General features: G+C 37.0%; 1 protein-coding gene across 1 annotated transcript in view; it reads right to left on the bottom strand.

Moving 5' to 3' along the window:
- The window catches only part of TASP1 (taspase 1), an 83,985-nt gene that overhangs the window by 52,582 nt on the left and 9,810 nt on the right, over window positions 1-21,593 (bottom strand). Inside the window, 3 exon segments of the mRNA XM_084514205.1 lie at window positions 8,469-8,548; window positions 14,664-14,748; window positions 16,271-16,391. Coding sequence (XP_084370331.1) covers window positions 8,469-8,548; window positions 14,664-14,748; window positions 16,271-16,391 — 286 coding nt within the window.

Raw genomic sequence — 21,593 nt, 5'->3', positions numbered from 1 at the left:
TGAGTGGCTGAGCACAGAAGAGGTAGAAGCAGAACCTACTCAACACCCCTCACCTGCATGAGTGGTCGGTATTAGCAGAGGTGGTGTCAGAATACGTGCTTATTTATTACCTATAAATGTGGAAGAAAAATCTCACAGGAACACCTCACTCAAAGTGAGAACATTACAGGTTTTCCCAGTTTGAAAAGGTTCCAGTATTCACATGGATGAGAAAGAACCACAAAATCTTCATTACATAATTCATCAGCACAGGCTCTTCATCTTACATGTGTATGACCATGGCTAGGCCATTAATACATTTTTTAATAGGGTTTTTACATCATTATTACCATTTTATGGAAACAGATGAGAAAGTAACCCGCAGTAAGCAGGTCAGTGGAACAAAAAGAAAGAGAACATCGGTCTGAGTCGGTTCAGAGATGTCATGTGTGTGACACTTGTCTGCCATAAAAATTCCACATCATTTTTTCATCTCTTGTACTAACCCTGTTGGCGCTCTGGATCTTTGATCATTCCCACAATTCCTGGTACTATGTTATACTATGTACAAGTAAATATTTTACCCAAAATCTTAACAGTTTACTATATAATGATACAGCAACCGACTAAATGAAACACAACTGTATTCCCCGTTCCACACCGCTCTTCCGTGATAATTCCTCCTGACCACTGAACTAAACCCTTCGCACTCAGAGGTTACACTGTGCTGTTCTGCACTGCAAACACTATACCGGGCTCACTTATAGCATCCATTTAGCCCCCTAATACCACTTCTGTTAAGTCTTTTTTGGTCACGTGCTCCCAAAATGATTCCAGAGCAGCAATCCTCTCTTCTAGTCACCTTGCACACACCTGTCTCATGCAACCCTCGTTACCCTACTTGACTTTTCTGATTCATAAAACAGAACAACTTCAAAAACAATTTTCTGTATTTCCATTTGTATATGCATCAATTTTGCATGCTGCATGCTCTCCTTTGATAAAGCTCTTTACAATCAACTCTGATGACGAAAAGTTTTAGCAACATATTTACAGGCCCTTCCCGGTTTCATCTCCCCAAGGGTAGGATTCAAGCTGACCTGATATTTTGTCTGTCCAAGGGATATTCTCCTTGAGACTGAGCTTGGAGGAAACTGACCTGTTGGAAACTACTGCTGTACGTGCACGCAGGCACGTGGCTGTACTGAGGCACGTGTACACGTGCACATTGACAAATTCTCAGTGACAGCAGTTGTAAGCACCAGCTGGAACGAACACCAAGAAACTGAGATCATTTGGATACAGACAAAGTCCACAATCTGATTTCTATAGCAGCACAAAAAAATCTAAGTCCATGAATCTTAAAATGGTGTTTTTTCCAGTGTTAGATTCAAGAAAAGCCAAATCTGCATTACTAGCTTTGAACCATAGGGTTCATAATGAAAGAACGGTACAAGGTGATCACAACCGTGTAAGCTTGTGGACCTTAAACCATCTAGAATGAACCTGCAAACAGAATAGAAGTTATTGAACTTAAAACAAAAGCAAAATTTTATAAATATAAAATGGGACACTGTACAACCAAGCAGTCATTAGACTGAGACTTGGGAATCACTAGACTCATGCACAGTTCCTGAGTTACTGTTTTACAGTCTTCTCTAACTCCTAGACCTCTGATAATTTTCCAGTAGCATTACTGATGGCCTTAGGCGTCCTATTCACAGACACTACACAGAACTTCTCCTGAGTCATCTTTCACAGCCTGTAAGAAATGGTGGAAATGGACCAAAGAACATAGGTAAGAGAAAATATTATTAAAGAGAGAAAGTTACAGTTGTCCTGTTCATGGACTCCTTCAAACTACTGAATTGTATATGCTGAAAAAAATGTAAGACTTTTTCCTTTTTTTTTTTTTTTTTTTTTAGAATGGCAAGATTGATACATATCTACTTATTATTTCTAGGTCTGTGTACTTTAAACAGGCCTGCAGCTGACCAGCTGTTTATTATAGTACACTAACATTTCTTGCTCAAAGGTAATGCAAAAAGTTTTTAATAAGAAGTCCACATTTCCATAAAATTTCCTTGCTTTTATAAGCCATACCAATTCATGTCAGTACTTTGAGGGTAGGCTAAAAACTCACAAGATATTTAAGTGGATAATTAAAGTTTTCAAAAACAGATACAGACTTCTAGCATAATTAAATCAGAAGTCAAGGTCAGGACAATACCTTTGTATTTACAGTGGTGGAACAGAAAGCCAGGAACACAAACTCCACCATTTCTATTACAGTCATTACAAATTGTTATGCAACAAAACATTATGCAAGCTATGAGCATTCAGCAAGCCTGTTTAAAAGCAAACAATAAATTGAAAATACTAAGAAAACTAAAACTCTTCTTAGGCCTTTGGAGTACAGAGTACAGCTGGAGCACAGAGCTCTGCCCAATCGTATAGCACCCCCTGGCAGGCAGTTCCTATAGTCAACTGAAAGAACCCAAAGGAATTTTCTGCATTTTATCTTTTTACTCCGTATTAAAAGAGAATGCAACTATTGGAGAGAAGAAAATTAAAAAGGAATATACTAGCAAATTAGTTAACCCACAGGAATTAAAATGATCCAGTGAGGAATTCTGTTGAGCAGTTGCTAAAATAAATGGCACAAATAAAGACAGATGAAAATAAATTTCGTTTTAACAAAGCCATTTTAAATGACAAATTAACACCACTTATGCTTCTGTTGAGATCAAAGACTACTAGCACTACTTCCCATGTCGCCATACTTTGACGGACAGCAACATGAAAGGGAAAAAAAAAATACTTGGCATCAGAAGTGTACAAAAGAATCAACCTATTTTTTCAGAGCACTACCATATAGATCTGTCCTTCATGGCAAGGACTCAGGGTAAACTATTGCTGAATATAGCATTTCTTACTACACCCTGGAAGAAACCCCTTCCTCTTCATCAGGCAGCTTTTCCTGCCCCCTGGAAGATTTTCACTCAAAATATCTTCTGGGTGTTTTGGCACCAGATTTTTCCAGGCTAACTTACAGCCTGCATAGAGGTGGCACTTTCAGAACTGCAAGTGGATCTGTAATATGATGTCCAAATCCAAATCCAGGGAGCCTTCACACCACTTTTTTTTTTTGGTGCAAATGAAACTTGCATTTACCAGGCCCATTTAATTTGCATATTATAGAACAGAAGTAGCAGCTCTTACTATTAAAGAGAAGCATCTTCTGAAAGATATTTCTTAGTTTCTTAAACCAAGATATGAACTTGGTTTAAGATATGAACTCAGAAAGTCCCCTACACAGAGCAGGTAAGCAAGCTACCTAGTAAAATCCCCCAAACCCCTGAGTTTCTCTCCAGATCTCTTTCCTTCTCACCCCAAAACCAAAGAACCAAATCACAGAACCTTCTAGCACAGTCCCAGCAATACAACAAACATTTTTCTAACTGTAATAACAGTGAAGTGGAAGAAAAAATGAAGAGGTGTGAGGGGGGTTAGAAAAGAGACAGGCCAAATATTGGCAGTACTGATGCACAGGGAGGCATACGGTGGCACTAAAAGTACCACCACCTGCATGGCACCTAGAAACGTCTCTCCTTCATTAAAGGAACAAAGCAGTCGTAAGGTAAAATTGAATATCCTTACATGGATAATAAAGAATGTTATTATGGTTAAAGTAAGAGAAAACAAAGCCAGAGTAAATGGCCTGTTATAACTGGAATGCCAAAGCAACGCATAGTGGTACCAAAACAATGATACAAGCTTATGATGCTGAGCTAGTCAAGGTAAGCACAGGGCAGAAGAACTGAAGAAGGATTCTGAGTCAGTGACTGATGATAAACCAGCAGATTTTATTCAGCAGATCTCAAAATAATGAAAAAGAGGTAGTTATTCAAACAAACCATAGTTGAGCTGTAAAGGTCTTTACTGATGCAAGAAACTAATGTGGGCTCAAGAGCTCAAGGGCATAAAATAGCATCGATCACCTCTAGGTATGCAGGAATCAGTCCTAATTCAGGAGCTTATTGTCTAGGGCAGCAAATGGGGTAGGGAAAAGGAGGTAAATATTCACTCTGCTCATTCCTTTTTCTTCAAGCATCAATTCTAGCTACACTTGGTTTCCAGTTTCTGATGTAGGTGCTCCTGCTCTTAAGGAATACAATTTACTGAAGTGCTTATGGTCCCTTCCACACCATTAGAGTTAGAGGTACAAGCACACTGCACGAGTGTACTTCCCCTTCTCTTTAAAGACTGTATACTTAAGCAGCCCCATGTTATGTCAAGTAGGAAGACAATGCTCAGCAGCATTAGCTGTGCAGTAATTCTGATTTTTTTTGGCAGCAAATACTAGCTTAGGTCTACCACAGCTTCAGATATAAAACTGACGTTCTCATTTATAGCCCCTTTGTGATACCTTGGTCAGATTTTAAATGAAGTGCCATAACTACCGTCTCACAAATAAAAGGCCTTAAGGCTGGTAACCCCGATATCCAGTTTCGTGCCAGTTTCTAGGCTGCTAGAAATTGAACTCCGCCTTTCAAACACAGTTGTACAAAGTAGATCCACCTTCACATTACATACATCGTAACACATTCCCACCCAGCCAGGGCTGATGGCATCACCCATCAAAGATGCATAATTGTAAGATGCTGTCTTGTACCACATTATCCTTGTCAAATCAACTGTTTTGCATCTACTGTAGGCTGGACTGAAAAACAGAGATAAAAGTGGTTTGGTTATCAGTAGTGCAAGCAGAGAGATATTGGCAGTTGAAGCTGTATTTCACATTTACGTTGCCAATTTAGAGTAAAGTATACTTTCAACATTCATGAGAGGTTGCATGATACAGTCAATTAGAATTTCTAAACTGTAATTACACTCAACATTTTGATCACACTTTCAAAGCAGTCTCTCTTACACAGGGTAACGAAGTGCTAGCATAAGTTTGTATGGGCTCTAGTATGGGCAGGAATTATTAAATTCAGCTTTTTTTGCAGTCTGTAGGCAATGCAAGCAGATCGCATTTCAGTTTTTTTTTTTTTCTTTTTTGATTTTTTTTTTTTAATAAAAGAAAAAACACTCACTCCACTGGAAGCCACCGGATTTCTACATACAGTAGAAATCCCATTTCCTTGCACACTTGGCAAACCAAAGAAGACAAAGCAGGTGAGCCTTGACATAACCTTAATGTAGTTCAACAAAGAACATGGTTTAAAACATCATTTCAGTTTGGTGCTCAAATGCTTTGGAAGTTCTTAGAGAATTATGAAGTGTGACCACAAAGCTGATCATGCAGCTTTCTTTGTAACTGATCATACAGAGAGCTCCATCACTATAAAACCAGCCACACAATCCCAAAGCCTCATGGCAAGTATAACATTCCTCTTGCCTTCTCAGGTCCAGGAAAAGGAAGAGAGAATAATGTGTTCTCCAAGAATATTTTTTCCATGTGCAGCACCAAGAAGCCAGAACATATGCACCTAGTTCTCCTTGTTGATGCTTGTTGCAAGTATATGTCTACGGTTTGAGTTAGAGCCTTGGTGGGGCTCTTTTTGGTGTTTTGTTGTTGTTATTGTTTGTTTGTAATTAAGTTACTGGCATATTTTCCCTGACATTTGGCAATTATTTTGGTTCTGCACTTTACACAGCTACCCAACAGTTAGATCATTTCAAGTTAATTTACCCCCTTACTCTCCACAAAAACTCTACATAGCAAGCATAATCAAAACCTCTCCCAGTTTTTGAAACTCCTTGCATTATGTAGTCCAAAAGCTCACTTCAAATGAGATCCTTTGTGGTTACTTGGAAGCAGCTTTCTCTTTCATTGCAATTTCTGAAGTCACTAATAACACTGGAAAAAAACAAACAATTTTGGCTTTCTTGCATGTTACCCATGAGACAGTTTCCAATTGCCTTCAGTTACAACAATTGCATGTAACACTCAAGGTGTTAGAGGTTACCTTCCAGCTTCGCTAACCAGAAGCCGACAACTTAAGAGAGTAACTTTTCTAAGGACTGTTAAGGAAATCAACATATTATTTTCTGGAAGTGATTTTTCATATATTTATTTAGTTTTGCCCTTTTTATTTTTTAAAGAAAAATCAAATGTACAAGCTAGTGTAATCACTTCACAATAAAGTGTACTCCAATTCTCGGGAAAATGACAATGTTTAAGTTGCTCAGGCAGGTTTTTTTTTTTTTTTTTTCCTTTCTTATATATCCATTTTAGTTATTTAAATAGTGGACACGTTCACCTCATCTTTTTTTGAGAGGGAATCTGAAGCTCAAGGCTATAATCGTCAAACACCTCCATTCTGTAAATTGGGTTGGCTATGGACTATAATTTAAGCTATGGAAAAGCAACAGAATTAGAGAACATCTGTGAAGACTTTGGTCTAAATTAATTGCTCATTATTACAAAGTATCTCTGCCACTGGTTTTTTTCCAGCATACCCTTCAAGGTACCCTAAACTGAAGTCATTCGAGCAAAACCTTTGCACAGCCAGGAGTTGCACTCGCTGATCCTTGCGGGTCTTTTCCGGTGCCGGATATCCTATGATTCTCTGATAGTCTGCACGCAAGTCCTAACAGTCACAGCCTGCTTCACAGCATCGGCTCGTTCCTGCATCAGGTCCATCCTGTGCAGTGACTCAAGCATATAATCATATATATGGGTACTTCACTGCACACAAACCTGGGTGGAAGTGGGGTGTACGTCTGCGGGTGGGAGGGGGAGGTGGTTGACTACTTCAATACCAATATTTGATACCAATACTTTATTCATTGACATTGCAACAGGAAACGACATTTCCACATTGACTTTGCAATGGGATTAACTTCACAATCCTGCTAATTGTTTTAATGGAAATTGTTTTGCCAAATAGCTATATTCTAAGTGTGCTGAAGAGACAAAAAGAAATCACTAATGTTTTGGAGCTAGTTTGTGGAAAATACATCAACTGAGATTATTCATCTGGTACGTCTCCAGTGTAACTTCAGTCTGTGTTATGTAAACCAAAGGAGCAGTGGTCATCCTCATTTTTAAGCCTTCATATATAAATTTGCTCTGACCATTTTAGCAAATAAAATAACATTTGGAAATTAACGTTAGATACTGATCATCTCTGTCACAACAGAAAGGCAGTGGTACTAGAAACAGGGTAAACGTTTGTGCATTCAAACAGACCCAGCCAAGAAACTCTCCTTCTGGAGGATCTCTTACACATACACAGCAAATACGTCTGAAAAAAAATCCTTTAAGAGTTTTTCCCCTTTTCTAAATTCACAGAAATAAAGCTGTTTTGCTTAACTGAGCCCAAAAGTTGTTCTGCAAATACTGTTCTGGACAGCAGATAGATAGAGTAAGTTTAAGTCATGTGAGAATAGAAATCAAAATTTTTTGTTCAAAATGAAATGCATCATGAATGTGTATGAAAATTGGTATGATTGAGTGTAACAGTACTACTGCTTCAGGCGTTACATTTGAGTGCTGAGTATTAGCAACTCTGAACGGCAACTTCTGGATGTTTATCTATGTTTAGAAGTACATCCAATAAAAGCCTTAATAGCAGCCCTGGTTTTCAATTTCTGATTTCAGGACTACTCACATATTCCATGCAGTAATCTTTTAAACTGTAATAAAATAAAATAAAATAAAATAAAGTATAATTGTCTGTCTTCTTGGTAATGAACTCTGACTTTTTTCCTGCATGGGAAAAATAGGAAGTATTAGGCATGTTCTCGCCACAATAGCAAGCTACAAACTAATGGTAAGGGCACTTGCCAAAAGGTTGGGGACTGAGAAAGAAAAGGAAGGGGAACTACATCCTTCTTTCCATGGGTACATGCACAAATTTTTAGCCTAGTTTGTACATGGCGTATCAATATACCCCAAGCACTTTGTTTATTTTAAGAAAAAAGAAGGCTTTTATAAGAAACCTGGCAACTCTTAGCATACAGTATATTTTGAGTCATGCTGGATTGGATCATTCCACCATATTAGATGAAGAAAAGACTAGCTAAGTTTAAAAAAATAAATAATAATAATGGCCTGTTTATACCACACAATCCTGGACAAAGAATCAGAGCTGGATGTAATTACAGAATCTGAGCCTATTTAGATACATGCATAGTTGGTGCTTTTTGGATCCAAGATGGATTACAACTTGAGCTGTTTGAGTCTATATTTTGGTTAAAAAGTAATAATTAAAAAAAAGTCCTTTGCTATATTTAATCCTAGAATCACAAATTCATTTGAATTACACGTTGCTACAATGCAGCTGAAGTAACAGTTCTTACTTTTTGCTATTTAGATACTTAATATAAAATGATTAAATTTTACCATCCTTATACACCATAATACCGTAAGCTAGTTGAATGTTAAGAACAGCGACATGATGTATACCTCAACGTATGAGGCACTATTTTAAATTATTCTGTCCTGTTCTTCCTACTCATACCACCAGTTTACTCACTTGTAGCCATGATACCTGGAGGACATGCTGGTATCCCGTGATCAACTGCCCATCTGAAAGCTCCTTCACCAACTAAAAAGCTAGGAGACACAGAAGAGGGAGTTTAAACAAAACCATATAACAAATCCCCCTTTTCTTGCAATTATTTTTGCTATTTGGTTTGGTCATTTAAAAATTGTAAGCTGTCTGCATTTCACAGAAGAGTCAGCTATAAGCAGTTGGCAACCTTAGGTAGTTTCATTAAAAGACTATGCAGCTCTGACATTAAGTTTACTATTGAATAAAAAAAAAGTGCTATTAAATTTTAAATGAATTACCAAATAGCACCAGCTCTTAATTGCAGTTAAAACAGCACAACGCTGTCCATAGGCTTGCTCTCTATAACAGCTAAATCAGATCCTGAAGACTAACAACATGGGATGAATGACAAAAGAATGGCACGACATTTCCAGTGAAGTTAGTCAGTGCTACTGGAATATCAAGAATTACTTTGGGATGCACGATACAAGCTAAAAATAAGTTTTATTTAGAAAGACAAAGGTCTATCTCATGGTGTTTTATCAAGCATTTGCAAATGAGACAAGTCCATTAAGTATTTAATACAATCATGGGGCAAAAAACAATTGGGAAGATTTTTTGTAGTCAGCACTGAACATTTTAAAGCAGTGAGGCAGCACTTACTGCAATGATAATGAAAGATGGCAAGAGTTATACACAGACATGTACCTTTTAGGAAAACAAAACAAAAAAAAAGTCATCTCAATTATCTATACCACTTCCCCTTAGATAAATTAATCTGATTCCCTGAAAAAGGGAATGTGGTAGTTGAAGATTACACATTTTCAGAAAGCCGTTGAAAAACAGCAACAGCAGCAACATAAGAAAGGACACCTGTTTCCAGTCACTGCTTCCTATTTCCCTTTTGAAATTAGAATACCACAACTGCCTAATGGGCACGAGAAGCAAAGACTAAGGACTTAAGAGTAATTTCAAAAAGCTTTATTGAAATATCAGAATTACGAATATGAGAGGTTAAAAAAGTTATTTTAGCTACTCAAAAGTCCCCCTGGCCACATAATACTATCAATTCCTGAGAACATTATTGATAAAGAAAATTTATTGGCATTACTACTGCTGCAAGTTTTCTTGATAGTATTATATCTGACACCTGCAGCTTTCGGGATGCAGTATTTTGCAGTGGTACTTTCCATCTTCTCCATGACACAACCATTACAAGTTCAGTCTTTCCTTACCTAAGTGTCAAAAAAAAAAGTTTCTCTAGATAAGAATTTGAATTGTTAAACATGTATTTCTTACCATTGTTAGTGTAGCTCCAGATAAATATTTTTTCATGTTGCAAGATACTGTAGAGTAAGTTACCGGGTACTTTGGGAGAACTCAAGTGTCTCCTTTTAGGTAAGCTAGTGATCAAGAAACGACCTGGCACTCATATTAACACAAGAGAGAAATGCAAACTGTAGCCAAACTGAAGTAGTATCCTCCACTGACTAAAGGAAGCTTTCTTTCAACTATACATTGTCAGGAAGTGAGTAATCGCTTCCTGTTGAATAAAATAGAGGAAGGGTAGTTGCAAAAAGTACCAAGATCAGATATTAGGAGTCATACAGATGATAACCTGAATAGCACAGATCAGTCAGAAATGCTACATTTTCCTGACATCTCACAATTGCTTGCTTGTTGTATACTTAAAGACACAAAAACAGTCACTAGTATTTACAAAGCAAGAAAAAAAAAAGCCCCCAAGAATGTTCAAGAAGTACTACGTTGTTCAAAACTTAAGTAATGTGACTTTTATTTTGCTCCCGCTTGTGTCCTTAATTCCTGGAATCATCTCCCTGGTTACAAGGTGGACACAGGCAAACCATTTTCCTGTTCTGGTCCCAAAGAATAGTTAGTGGTTTTGTTTGTTTGTTTTAATTTTTCACTTCAGATGTCCTGAAAGGACAACGTAATCACAGAGGAGTTGCAATCATCAGTTTGCCAAAAAATCAAGATCTCAGTGTTTTGTTATCCATTCCACCTGTACTCCCTCCTCTAAACTGATACCGAGATAGCTAGTTAGCAAATCCTACAGACATACAGTATGAACTCAGTTCTGCAGGTAGCCAAATAATTGTAAATCTAAACAAGACTAAATAGTCTTCACACCACCCCAAAAAGCAAGTTTCTGTGATCTGGTTCAGCTCACAGGGAGGTGGGAAGGTGGGAACCAGGAGGCACTTAGCAAACTACTTCGGGTGCCATAAGACATATCCATATACCTATGTAGAAGAGCTGCAGCAGGCAAGCATGAACAGGGCTATAGCTTAAGCTGGCATAAAAGCAAAACGAACCCTAGACAGCTCCCACCAAGCACGATTAACTGAGGAAGAGAGAAAATAGGGAACAAAGCCAGTGGGCTACAGAAAGCAGCCGAACCTCTGCTGAGTCTCAAAAGCCTTTAGGCTAGTTTAAAATACATTTTTTTTTCCCAAAAGGGAAAACAAACAAACAAAAAAGGCTGAATGAGAGTTTGTGCTGCTCTGCTACCCTGAAAGCTGGTTCTACACAAACAAGATAAAAAGATCTTTCTTGCAAATGTATCAAATGAAGAGTGCTCTGCAGCTGGTACAGGCTCCAAACACACAGAAGATGAACAAGTCCTCCCAGCACCAAGTCCATGTTTAGAGGTGCTTTCCAATTCCAGGGAAACTACAACACAGTAAGTGAAAATGCAGGCAAAGGACCCTTAAAATGGTCCTCTTAGGCAAATTTTCACAAGAACATGGTTCTCCTGGCGCTGGTTGCTCCAAACAGGACCATTTAACATGGGCTGTATGGAGACAGGCTACATGGAGATGAACAGAAGTGCCAGAAGAGGGTTAGGTTCATGACAGATGGTCAAGGTGATCCTGAATGTAACAAATTTTGTAATGCTTATTTTAAAATGCAGCAATCACTCTGAAATCACTCTTGCATTGAAGAAATTATTGAGATGACATCAAGAACAGAGATAAAAGGTGGTGAGTCATCAATCTATGCACATTCTTGACTATGCACTGCCCTGCAAGTTACCCAACATACATATCCTGTCTATAGCACCGTGCATCCCAGGAGTGAAAACTGCAAAATCCTGCATGTCCAGAGGGGGGAGAGGGAGGAAGTCCTTCTTCCCATATGGATTATTATTAATACTGAAAAATGGATGGAAATATGAACTTCAAAATCAATAATACAAAAGAATTGTTAAAAAAAAAAAGGAGATATTGAGGTCTATTTGTACCATCTTACAATCCTTACATATCTAAAGGAAATAGTAAAAGATGTAAATAAGCTTTTTTCTCTTAGGAAGATCAGGTATCCCTCATTTCAGCATATGAAAAAAAAAAAAAAAAACCTTAAAAGCTATTAGTACAAAATATCTAATCCATTATTCTGGGACCAAAGACGACTCTCAGTGATCCACCCAATGTGCAATTGTGCAACTATAATTGTTCTTTCTTTTGTAAAGTTATACAATTAGGAACGTCTTATAGGATAATATGTAACATTGAAGAGTTCGGTATTTTCTATCATTGCATCAGAGATAGAGAACATTCTGCCAACAACAAGCTGAATAAACTATGAGAGAAGGTGTAAGGACCTTAGAACAGCTTTAACAAATACACTCATCCATGCAGGGATTCTCTACTAGAAACTTTTTAAATTTTAATTTGGATAGTGGGATTCTGTGTTTTGAACTCAACAACAAGATATTGTTCAAGAATGACCAGACCTCAGAGCAATTCCCAGCAAACTGCATACATGTACCAGTCAGGACACTTGATCGCTCCTCCCCAGTAAACTTACCATCTCCAAATAAAGAAATTCACACTCATTAGAATTTCTTCTACAGCAAATTAGAAATGTGCCATTTTGAAATGTCACTGTACAAATGGGTGCAGAACAGTGGTAAACAGGCCAAACTGACTGCCTCCATATGTTCTCTTACAGACAAGCCTCTCCCTCCATAATGCCACTTCTACTGATCTCACAGTTCCTGAATTTCTCTCACGTGGTCCTGTGCCAAACATCCTGGCCAGAAAACGAGAAGCCAGCTTAGCTCATGCTATAGAAGCTGTCTCTGCCACCAGGTTTCTTTAACAAGATAGGCTCTTAGGCTATGCATTATCTGAGACTCTCCAACACACTATTTGCCCACAAGAAACAAGATGAAACTTGTGTATCTTCACAAATAAAAATCTGTTACTGAAAGCCTAAGACTTGGGAAGAACGCCAAAAATACAGCTGTTCTCTTGCTACTTGACAACATATTTTCCCAGCTTGTGCTGGAATATGTTTCACTCCTGGAACAAGAACGTGTTACGCCAAACCCTGCCAGAAAGGCAAGGCATGAAATTGTCAACAGTCATCACCTACCACGATCATTAGCTCCACTCCAAACTCAGGACACCCTGCACATACAGGAGCATCTACCAAAGCAAGCTACTGTGTTCCACTACTACGGATTGTTCCCAAGGTGACTAGGTTTTTTTCTAATAAAATTCATACTCAAAATTCAGAAAGGGAAAGGAAAAATCGAAATATGTATAGGTAAATAAAATCCAAAGCATTTGCACAATAAGCTGAATGTGTTGGCTCTGAAAACAGTTCACTTCTCACCTTGACAATTTCAGCTCCCTTGTCTTTTACATTGTTTGTTAGTCAAGACCTTGCACAGTGTTGGAAAATTTTAGTCTTGTCTTTTGAGGACAAGCAGATACAGCTTCTTTTCCATTCAGTTATTTTTAAAATTATAGCGACATAAACTAGGTCATGAAGTTACAGAAAACATGCTGAAATAGGATACAGACTATCCCAGGTACTCTTCCTTGCCACAATTAGAGAAAATACTGTGATGGTAGAGACAAAACTAAATCCCAAGTGCTTGCTCCTGTAGGAGACTACAAAACTCCCCTGTCCTGAAAATAAACAAATAAATAAACAAAATCAACAACCACCCCGTTGGACACCCCCTTTTAATATATTTTATCTAAATGCTGGCTTTCTCCTGAAATCTCAAGAAATAAGCTACTTGCAGCAACTGAAATTGAAGTTAGTATTCCTTAGTTAACTCCTCCAAAAAAAGAAGTTCTCACTAACTACAATCACTCTTTCTTTTTTTTTTTTAGTAAAGAAAACAATTTTAAATGCAACATCTGCTTGTTGATGGGCTGGTTTTGGAATGCCTGTTTCCAATCTGTGACCTACCTTTGCAGCATTACAGAACACTGAAATAGTAGTTTTCCTCACTGTTTAAACTGGAATGGTGTACTATCAGATAGAGACTGTCTATTTGGATAGTTTTAGAGGAAGAATAACACAGTAAGGAAAGTAAAATCTGTAAATCTGAATACAGGAGTTTCAAACAACTTAAGTGCTGATTTAATACATCTGCCAATATTGCAGTCAGTGAGCAAATGGTAGCAATTTTTTTGCAGTGAGTATGATAACCGAGGTAACCACTTTGAGTTCAAGCTCCTTGTCAATTTAAACTGCTGATGAAAATAAGATGCTTTTAAAATCAATCAATTCCAAAACAATTCTTGGATTCTTTCCAGTAATATTCAAAGTTGTCATGTGCTTAATAGTTTCCTCTTTCATACAGGTATTATACCAATATCAATAAAGCATGTTTTCATTGTTGCTGTAAATACTATTAAAACCATATTTAAAACAACTTCCAAGTAAACACCGGAAATTTTCATGTTTTAGCTACAAAATAAAGCTACATAGTCAATGAAGCAGGATTCTTGTACATACTTTTTAAAAGCTATGTGTTCTTGCTTGTTTTTTACGGTAAACAGAGGTAAAGGTAGTAGAATTTCACTTTAATTTTGATGCATTCACAGATTTTTCAAAATTATATAGTAAAAACCATAAGAATTCAGTATGACATAAATTTGGAAATAATAACACAGACAGAAATTATCACAACCTGACATCCCCATCTATCCACAATACTTCTACACGCAGCTGCATCAAGTGCACAAGATGTTTCAAGATCAGAGAACAAAACTTAGCTTCTTTTTAAAAGCACACTATAGCTGGTATGTAAAGCAGGATCAGCCTTCTTTGGATAAGATATAGCCTTCAAATATCACATGCAGTAGAGACATAAGACAAAAATAAAGACAAGCAGAACAAAACAATTACCAAGGTGGAATTCTGCCAGCAGAGAGTTTTCCCTTCTGCCCTTCACACAACAACCTATTTGCAACTGAAACCGGATTCTTGATCCCTGAAAAGAAAAATTAGCAAAAAAAAAAAAAAAAAAAGGAACAGAACATTAAAATATTTTTCCACATTGCATTTTAATGTTCATTTTGGCAATGGAAGTCAGCTTCCTTTAATTTCCAAGGCTTTGGCAATTCAATAAGAGATACCTCAGGGTGCTATGTTTTGATTTAATAACACTTTTTATCAGTTTTTCCTTCACATATCCTATCAGTGATGGCAAGGCCTTTTAATTAACACTTGCTTTTGTTTTGTTTTTTAAAGAAAGAAGCATACTGAAATATTAGGAGTGACTGCCTACCACAGAAGTCTCAAAATTAACTCAGTGGTATTCTACAGGCCAAAGACATTTTATGAGTATTAATTTTTCAAGACGGAAAAAGCTTTTATTTGGATCTACCTGGCCAGAACAGGGATTATAGGATTCAGGTTTAGCTTTTTCTCACTCCCTCATTTTCTCCTTTGCCATGGTTTGAAGGGTATTTTTTGTAACAAGCAAGCCCTGAAACACTCCATTTCACTATTTATTTTAGATTTATATCTACATGAGGAAGTTATTACCACAGTTCAGAACTATTCCAGGATAAAGAACAAAGCTTGAAACATTGTCAGAAAAGCTATTTAATAGTAACAGTTAAGGCTGTTGAACATACTTAGGACAAGAGCTCAGCAATCCCTATTTGGGACTGTATATTTGTTTCGTAATGAAAGGTAAAGCTAGGCAAAAAGGAGAAGAAAAACACATTATTTCTCAGATTAAATAAATCCTGTATGCATATTCATCAAACCTCGCAATAGTTTCACAAAACAAATAATAAAAATGTAACTATTCATGTGAGAAAATTTATAATGAAAAAAAAATCCATATTAAACAGAAATTTTATGTCACAGGCAAACAGCTTGACAGATGATTAGCTAAACCCATTCTTGAGAATAAACAATAAGCTTCAGTTTTGAGCTGAGCAATCTATGTAGCTTTCTGACACTGTAAAGGAAATCTCAGTTCCTTGGTATCCTAATTTGACCAGCTTAACTAACAGACTAACTATCAACTATCAGGTAACCTTATGACTGAATTATGTAACCGTAAGTTCCCCAAAGTGGCAGATAACAAAAACAAATATAAAGTGAGTGGAATTTAAATGCTAGTATTCTTTTCTTTTTTTTTTTTTTTTAAATATGTAGATAGAAAGATGGATAATTGCAATTTCATATGAAGTTATCATATCATAAAAGTTCATTCTCCAAAGCCATCTGAGCAAATTTAACCGCATTGGTGAATACTTTCTCATGTGATCATTCTGCATCAAAGGATTATCAGTGAACTAACAAGACAACACACTGCAACAACACAAAGCAGCATTTCAGGGTGCGGGAATGCCTCCTTCTCCCCTTAAAGGGAAAGAATTTATTAAACAGGGAAGTATTTTATAATGCCACCCCCCTCCAGAAACATAACAAAAAAGAACAAGATTGATCTTTGCACATAGATCAGTAGTTAGCTTTACAATACATAAGCAACATACCACTCAGTGCTCCAACGGCTCCAAAATTTAATGACTTTCCATCCATTATACTGGCATCACATTCTATCTCACCCAGAAGGTTTAGGTTAGACCCCATTCCTGCATTTGTAAAAGGAGAATCCTAAAAATAAGAATAAAACACGGTAAGGCCACATCCATAACAGACTACATCAAGACCTTTGCATAACGAATGTGGTGACACCGATCTTTATACAGCACAATTTCTTATTGCAGTATTTCAATCTACCACAACAACCAAAAAGAGCAATTTGCACTGGTCACTTCAAATTACTACCGTAGATACCTTATACCCTCTTCAGCGTGATACATCTCAAGTGTAATAATGTGCTATTAGAAGTAATAACCACACGACAAATTTAGATAATCATTTATATGCAAGCAAAAGCTTTACAAGATGAGTCAAAATCTCTTCCACAGAGACCACAGCCTACTTCGGAAACCCTCAAGTATGGCGGAGCAGCAAAACAGAACCGTATGTTTCCTTAAGATGATAAGACTGTGACTTCAGCCTTGCACACAGAAATGAGGAATCAGCACCAATAAAAAGAATTCACTTTGCAAAATTCCTCTTTGAACACTAGCACAAGGACAGTCATTACCCATTAAAAACTAACGCATCTTTTATTAGAGTTTTCTGTAGTTTTTGCAAACTCAAGTTTGTCAAACAAGAAGTTCAAACAAGAAGTATTGCATGCTAGATGTAAAAGTACGAATTGTTGCCTACACGTTCCCTCGGAGCATCACCATGATTCTAAAATCACAAAGCTTTAAAGTGGCATAGTCCAGAAGTCTCACCATTAGGTCAACATAACCCCCACTTTTCATACACAGGCACAAAACTGAGTACAAAATGAAGAAAGAAAACAGGCCAGAACATTCAAACAGTAACATTTTAGAGATGCTGCACGCTTTTAGAGTTTTTATCTGTTTTTATTACAATAGCATAACAACCTCACTTAAGAAATAAAACGGTTGTCTAGACCATATGTAAATATATCATAGAAATTAGATGGCCGTAACGTTACAAATACACATAATATATGCAGAATCAGGAAACACATTATTGGAAACAAAGTTCTGTCTGAAATGTTAAGAGAATTGGCTCTATTTTGCACACGCTAGTTTGCAATGAATGCAAGGAAACTAAAGAAAGAGGGAGAACAGAAATGAAAAAAACCTTTGCAGCCAGTCAGTACTCTTTTGTTAACTTTCAGATGAACAGTAATGAGTAAATACAAAACCTGTTTTGCAAGGTACTGATTCTAATTTACAGAGATAAGGTATTTAGCACACTAGGGCTGGAAACAGTTATCAAAATGCAGTCTTGCTGGAGTTTCATGCTTAAAGGTAACAGTGGAGAATCATTAATACATGATCAATGTATAATCAGTAAACAGACAGCAATCTCTCCGTTGTGTTAATTCTACACCACTCATCTTTATTTTCTGGTTTTCTTCCGCATCCAAGAAGTAGCACAAATTTTTATCCTATCCCACTTTATCTCATGCCATAACAAATCTTCAAATTCATTGTGTCCATTCATTGCGTTGTTCATTTTGACAGATATGCATCACAGAAAAGAGGTAAAGTGGATGAGAAGTTGAGACACTTGCAGCTCAGCACACAGTGAATAACTTTGCCTAGAAAGGGGGAAAGGTGGAAGGCTACCAAGATGATGGCCTTGTAAAGGGGGAAGATTGCCGAGAAGGAGCGGGCTTAGCCAACTGTATTGCTCGCCAGACTGCAACTCTGAAGAAAATTAAGCCAGTGAAGTTTTAGAACAAAAGGAGCACAGAAGTGACAGAAGGAATCTGAATGCAAACGGCAAAAAATTCCTGGAGGACAAAGGAAAAACAGGAATGCATTAGGATGAACCGTGCTTACTCCTAGAGCTCTCCAAGTTCCTTGTTCTCGGGTAATCGGAGCACGGAGATCTGCAAGTCTGAGACTAATTTCTAAGGCTCTGTTCCAAAAACATTTGCTCAGTACATTATACTCAAAAACATTAGCAAAGAGCAAGAATTTTGTGTTCTATAGATCTGTCACAGCCACAAAGCAAAGACAGCTGTTACCTTAAAAGTGGATGTCAGGGCCACATAAAGGGAGCAGGGAGGACCTATCAGAACAGAAATCCTGGTTACTCTGTCTAGAATCCTTCTGCCTGCAAGATACAAAAAGATACAAAGCTCCCTACTATCTGATACATGTAATAACTAAGAGAGTTTAAGGAAAACAGTAATAATAATACAAAAAAAAAAAAAAAAAAAAGGCTACATAGTAGCACTAGTTCAGTTTATTTCTAAAAATCAAGTAGTGCTTTGGAATAACACCTTCACTGGCACAACATGGAGGATGCACCAAGAGATGACTTATGAGAGGATCTCAAGACAAAGCAAATGCTGCCTGTTTTTCCCCTCTGAATACCACAAAATATTCATGAGAATGTCACCCTACTTACCACATACTATGTATCTAAACCAACAAAACAGAAGGTGCCTCTTTGATGGCACAACTCTTTCATGTCAGAACTAAGGAGTCTTACCAGTACGCTCACTCACAACCTGAGCAACTTCTCCAGTAAAAAAAGAAACGAAGAGCAAATTCCAAGGGCCTGCTCAGAATTTCTGTGGAGCTTTACAATGAGACTGCACTCAGTTAAGATGCAGTCTCAGAATTGCCACGAGAAAGGTGGTCTCTCTAGCTTCACAAACCTAAAAGCTGATCTGATAACAGCTTTAGACAGCGCAGGAACTGGGTGTGAACAGCACAGAATCTCTGACACCTACCAGAGCGTCTTTGAAATTAGATGAGATGAGATATAAAGCCTTTGAAATGAGGCAGGGAAAAACCTTTATAACAAATGGAAACAGATATTCACACCTACATCTATGAATAGACAAGGACATGAAATACCACACGTTAATATACCTCTTTTTGGAACACATGAATCTCTGCAAAGTTTGACCAAAAGATTTCAAGACTCTGATAAACAAATTTTGGAATACAATCTAGGAAAATTAAGAAGTGCTTTAAAATGAAAATGCACAGCCTTTGAGGAATGTGGAAACATTATTAAAACAAGTGTGCATGCTTTCAAAAGGCAAAAAATAAACTGAGCTTCTGCAGAACTGCAAGAAGTGATTCCCCAAGCTGTACCCAACTGGGGGAGGGAGGGAAAGAAGGAAAAGAAAGTTGTACCAGTAGGCATATTCAGGTATTTACTTGTATTTAAAAAACACATGCAGAGATCAGCCTTTATATCTCTAAGCTGTCAGAAAAAGATCAGATAAGCAAGCAAAACAGCATGAGCTCTGCAAGCTAACAGCAAGCCCTACCACTACACAAAAGTAAACACGAGAGAAGACAAACAAGTGTCTATTCAAAGCATTTTAATAAAACAAAAGCTTTCGAATTTGTGAAAAACACTAGACTACAGCAATTACACCATCACTGAAGTATCTCTAACTTAAAACTTGAAACTGTAGTAAAGAGATAATACAAAGCTTTAAGACGTGGAACAAGAATTTAATTTTCCAAAGTTAGCCCATCTTGTAAAAACTCTTAAGCTACCAAGGGTATCATTTTCATTTGTAGACTCCTTTTTATTTCAAGATGTATTTGAAAATGTTCTGGCAGCAATCACAGGCATGCTGAAGTTTCTAGCTGTGGTCAAAGTTGGAATGCTTGAAGATGTTACTCAACTCTAATAGTCCAGAATTACATCTAGGCAAATAGTTAAAATGTTCTATTTTGACATGTATTAAAGAGCATTACATTCATCTTTGCTACAGTTTAGGCCAAGGTTTATTTGCAACTTTGAAAAGGATTTCAAAGTCTACAGCCATTTCTTTCTACACACTGCAATTTTAAAATTCATTTTTCTGTGGGAATTCAGTGACAAGAAGTCAGTCTTCAAGGATGACCTAGGTCCCTTTCAACTAAATCAGCTAAGATGTTTTTAAAGAACACTTTTGTCACAGATTACTGTTAGTCACTCTGCTGCAAAACATCACAGCAATGCTTTTAACTAGAATTAACAACTTCCAGTTCATTATCCATTTAATGTTCATCTATGGCGACTGCCTTACCCCAACAGTGCTGCTGGCATCGTCCTTTCAGCTTTAAAAATATATCCTTGGGACTACGATTCTATATTCCAAAATCTTATTTATTATAAAATTAATAAATCATGTTTAAAAACCAACCACAATTCAACAAGAAGTAAACTACTTCAATGCAAAATTTTGCTTTGTGTTCCTTTGAATTGAGGCTAAAAAAACAAGCAAAGTAAATACAGGAATTTTAGTAGCAAGGAGATCAAAAGCAAAATGTGACATCCACTTCCCATCAATCACATTAATTTCCAATTTAAATGATGTTCATAAATAATATTCCACAGAAGTCAGATTAAAGAAACACGCAATGTAAACATAATATTAACAAACTGAGATTACACTTAGAGAAATTTTAATATCTTCATCATCCTCTTACAAACTTACACCCTCGTCTCTGATATTTGAGTAGTAGACCCTCTGAAGTGCTCTATACTCTAAGCTTGAAATTGCACATCACTTCTCCAGCCAGCCATAAATTCAATCAGCATGCGGTTTTGTTGAAAACTGAAAGTTTCATAAGGAAAAAAAAAAACCTGCCCAAATCCCTTTGTTTTTCAAGGCAAGTTCAGACTTCATATGGTGGCTGATAGCAAGATTGCAAAAATAAATGATTCTGGGCTCATGTCTTTGTAGAAGAATACAGTGTAAATGGTAAGTTTTATGAAGCACCTTGTCCATATCCATTTTATTACCAAAAGCTGAAAATGTAACCTGTTCATTTGTTTCTCTGCAATGACAGAGTTCACAAACTGGAAAACGTTAACTGCCTTTAATCAACTTACGAAATACAGCCGATGCTTATGAAGACCAGTGCAGTTATTTCAACAGTATTCTGGGTCAGGTGTTGTTGTTTTGTAAAAGTAATCTACCTTTCCTCAAAAAACTATTAGCATTATATGTTAATCTATCCACTATTTCATTTGAGATTCAAAGTCCAACAAAAAAAGGCTGTTCATTCTCCATTTGGAACCTGCAAAAATAAAACAAAAAACAGACAGCATACCACAAGCAAACTGTCAGCTTGCTCATAAAAGATCAAGAGCAAGTCTTGCGCCTCAACAAGTCTTTGAAGTGATGCCTCTTGGATTAGCTGAAATTCTGTGTAATAGGAGTTGTGTAATTGAGCGGAACTGAGGGGAAAAAAAATTAATCTTTTGTGACACTTCCATGAAAAGATTTGTGTGTCT

The sequence above is a fragment of the Aythya ferina genome, assembly GCF_964211825.1.
Source record: "Aythya ferina genome assembly, chromosome: 3".
NCBI lineage: Eukaryota > Metazoa > Chordata > Aves > Anseriformes > Anatidae > Aythya > Aythya ferina.
This window is presented reverse-complemented; position numbering and strand designations above follow the sequence as displayed.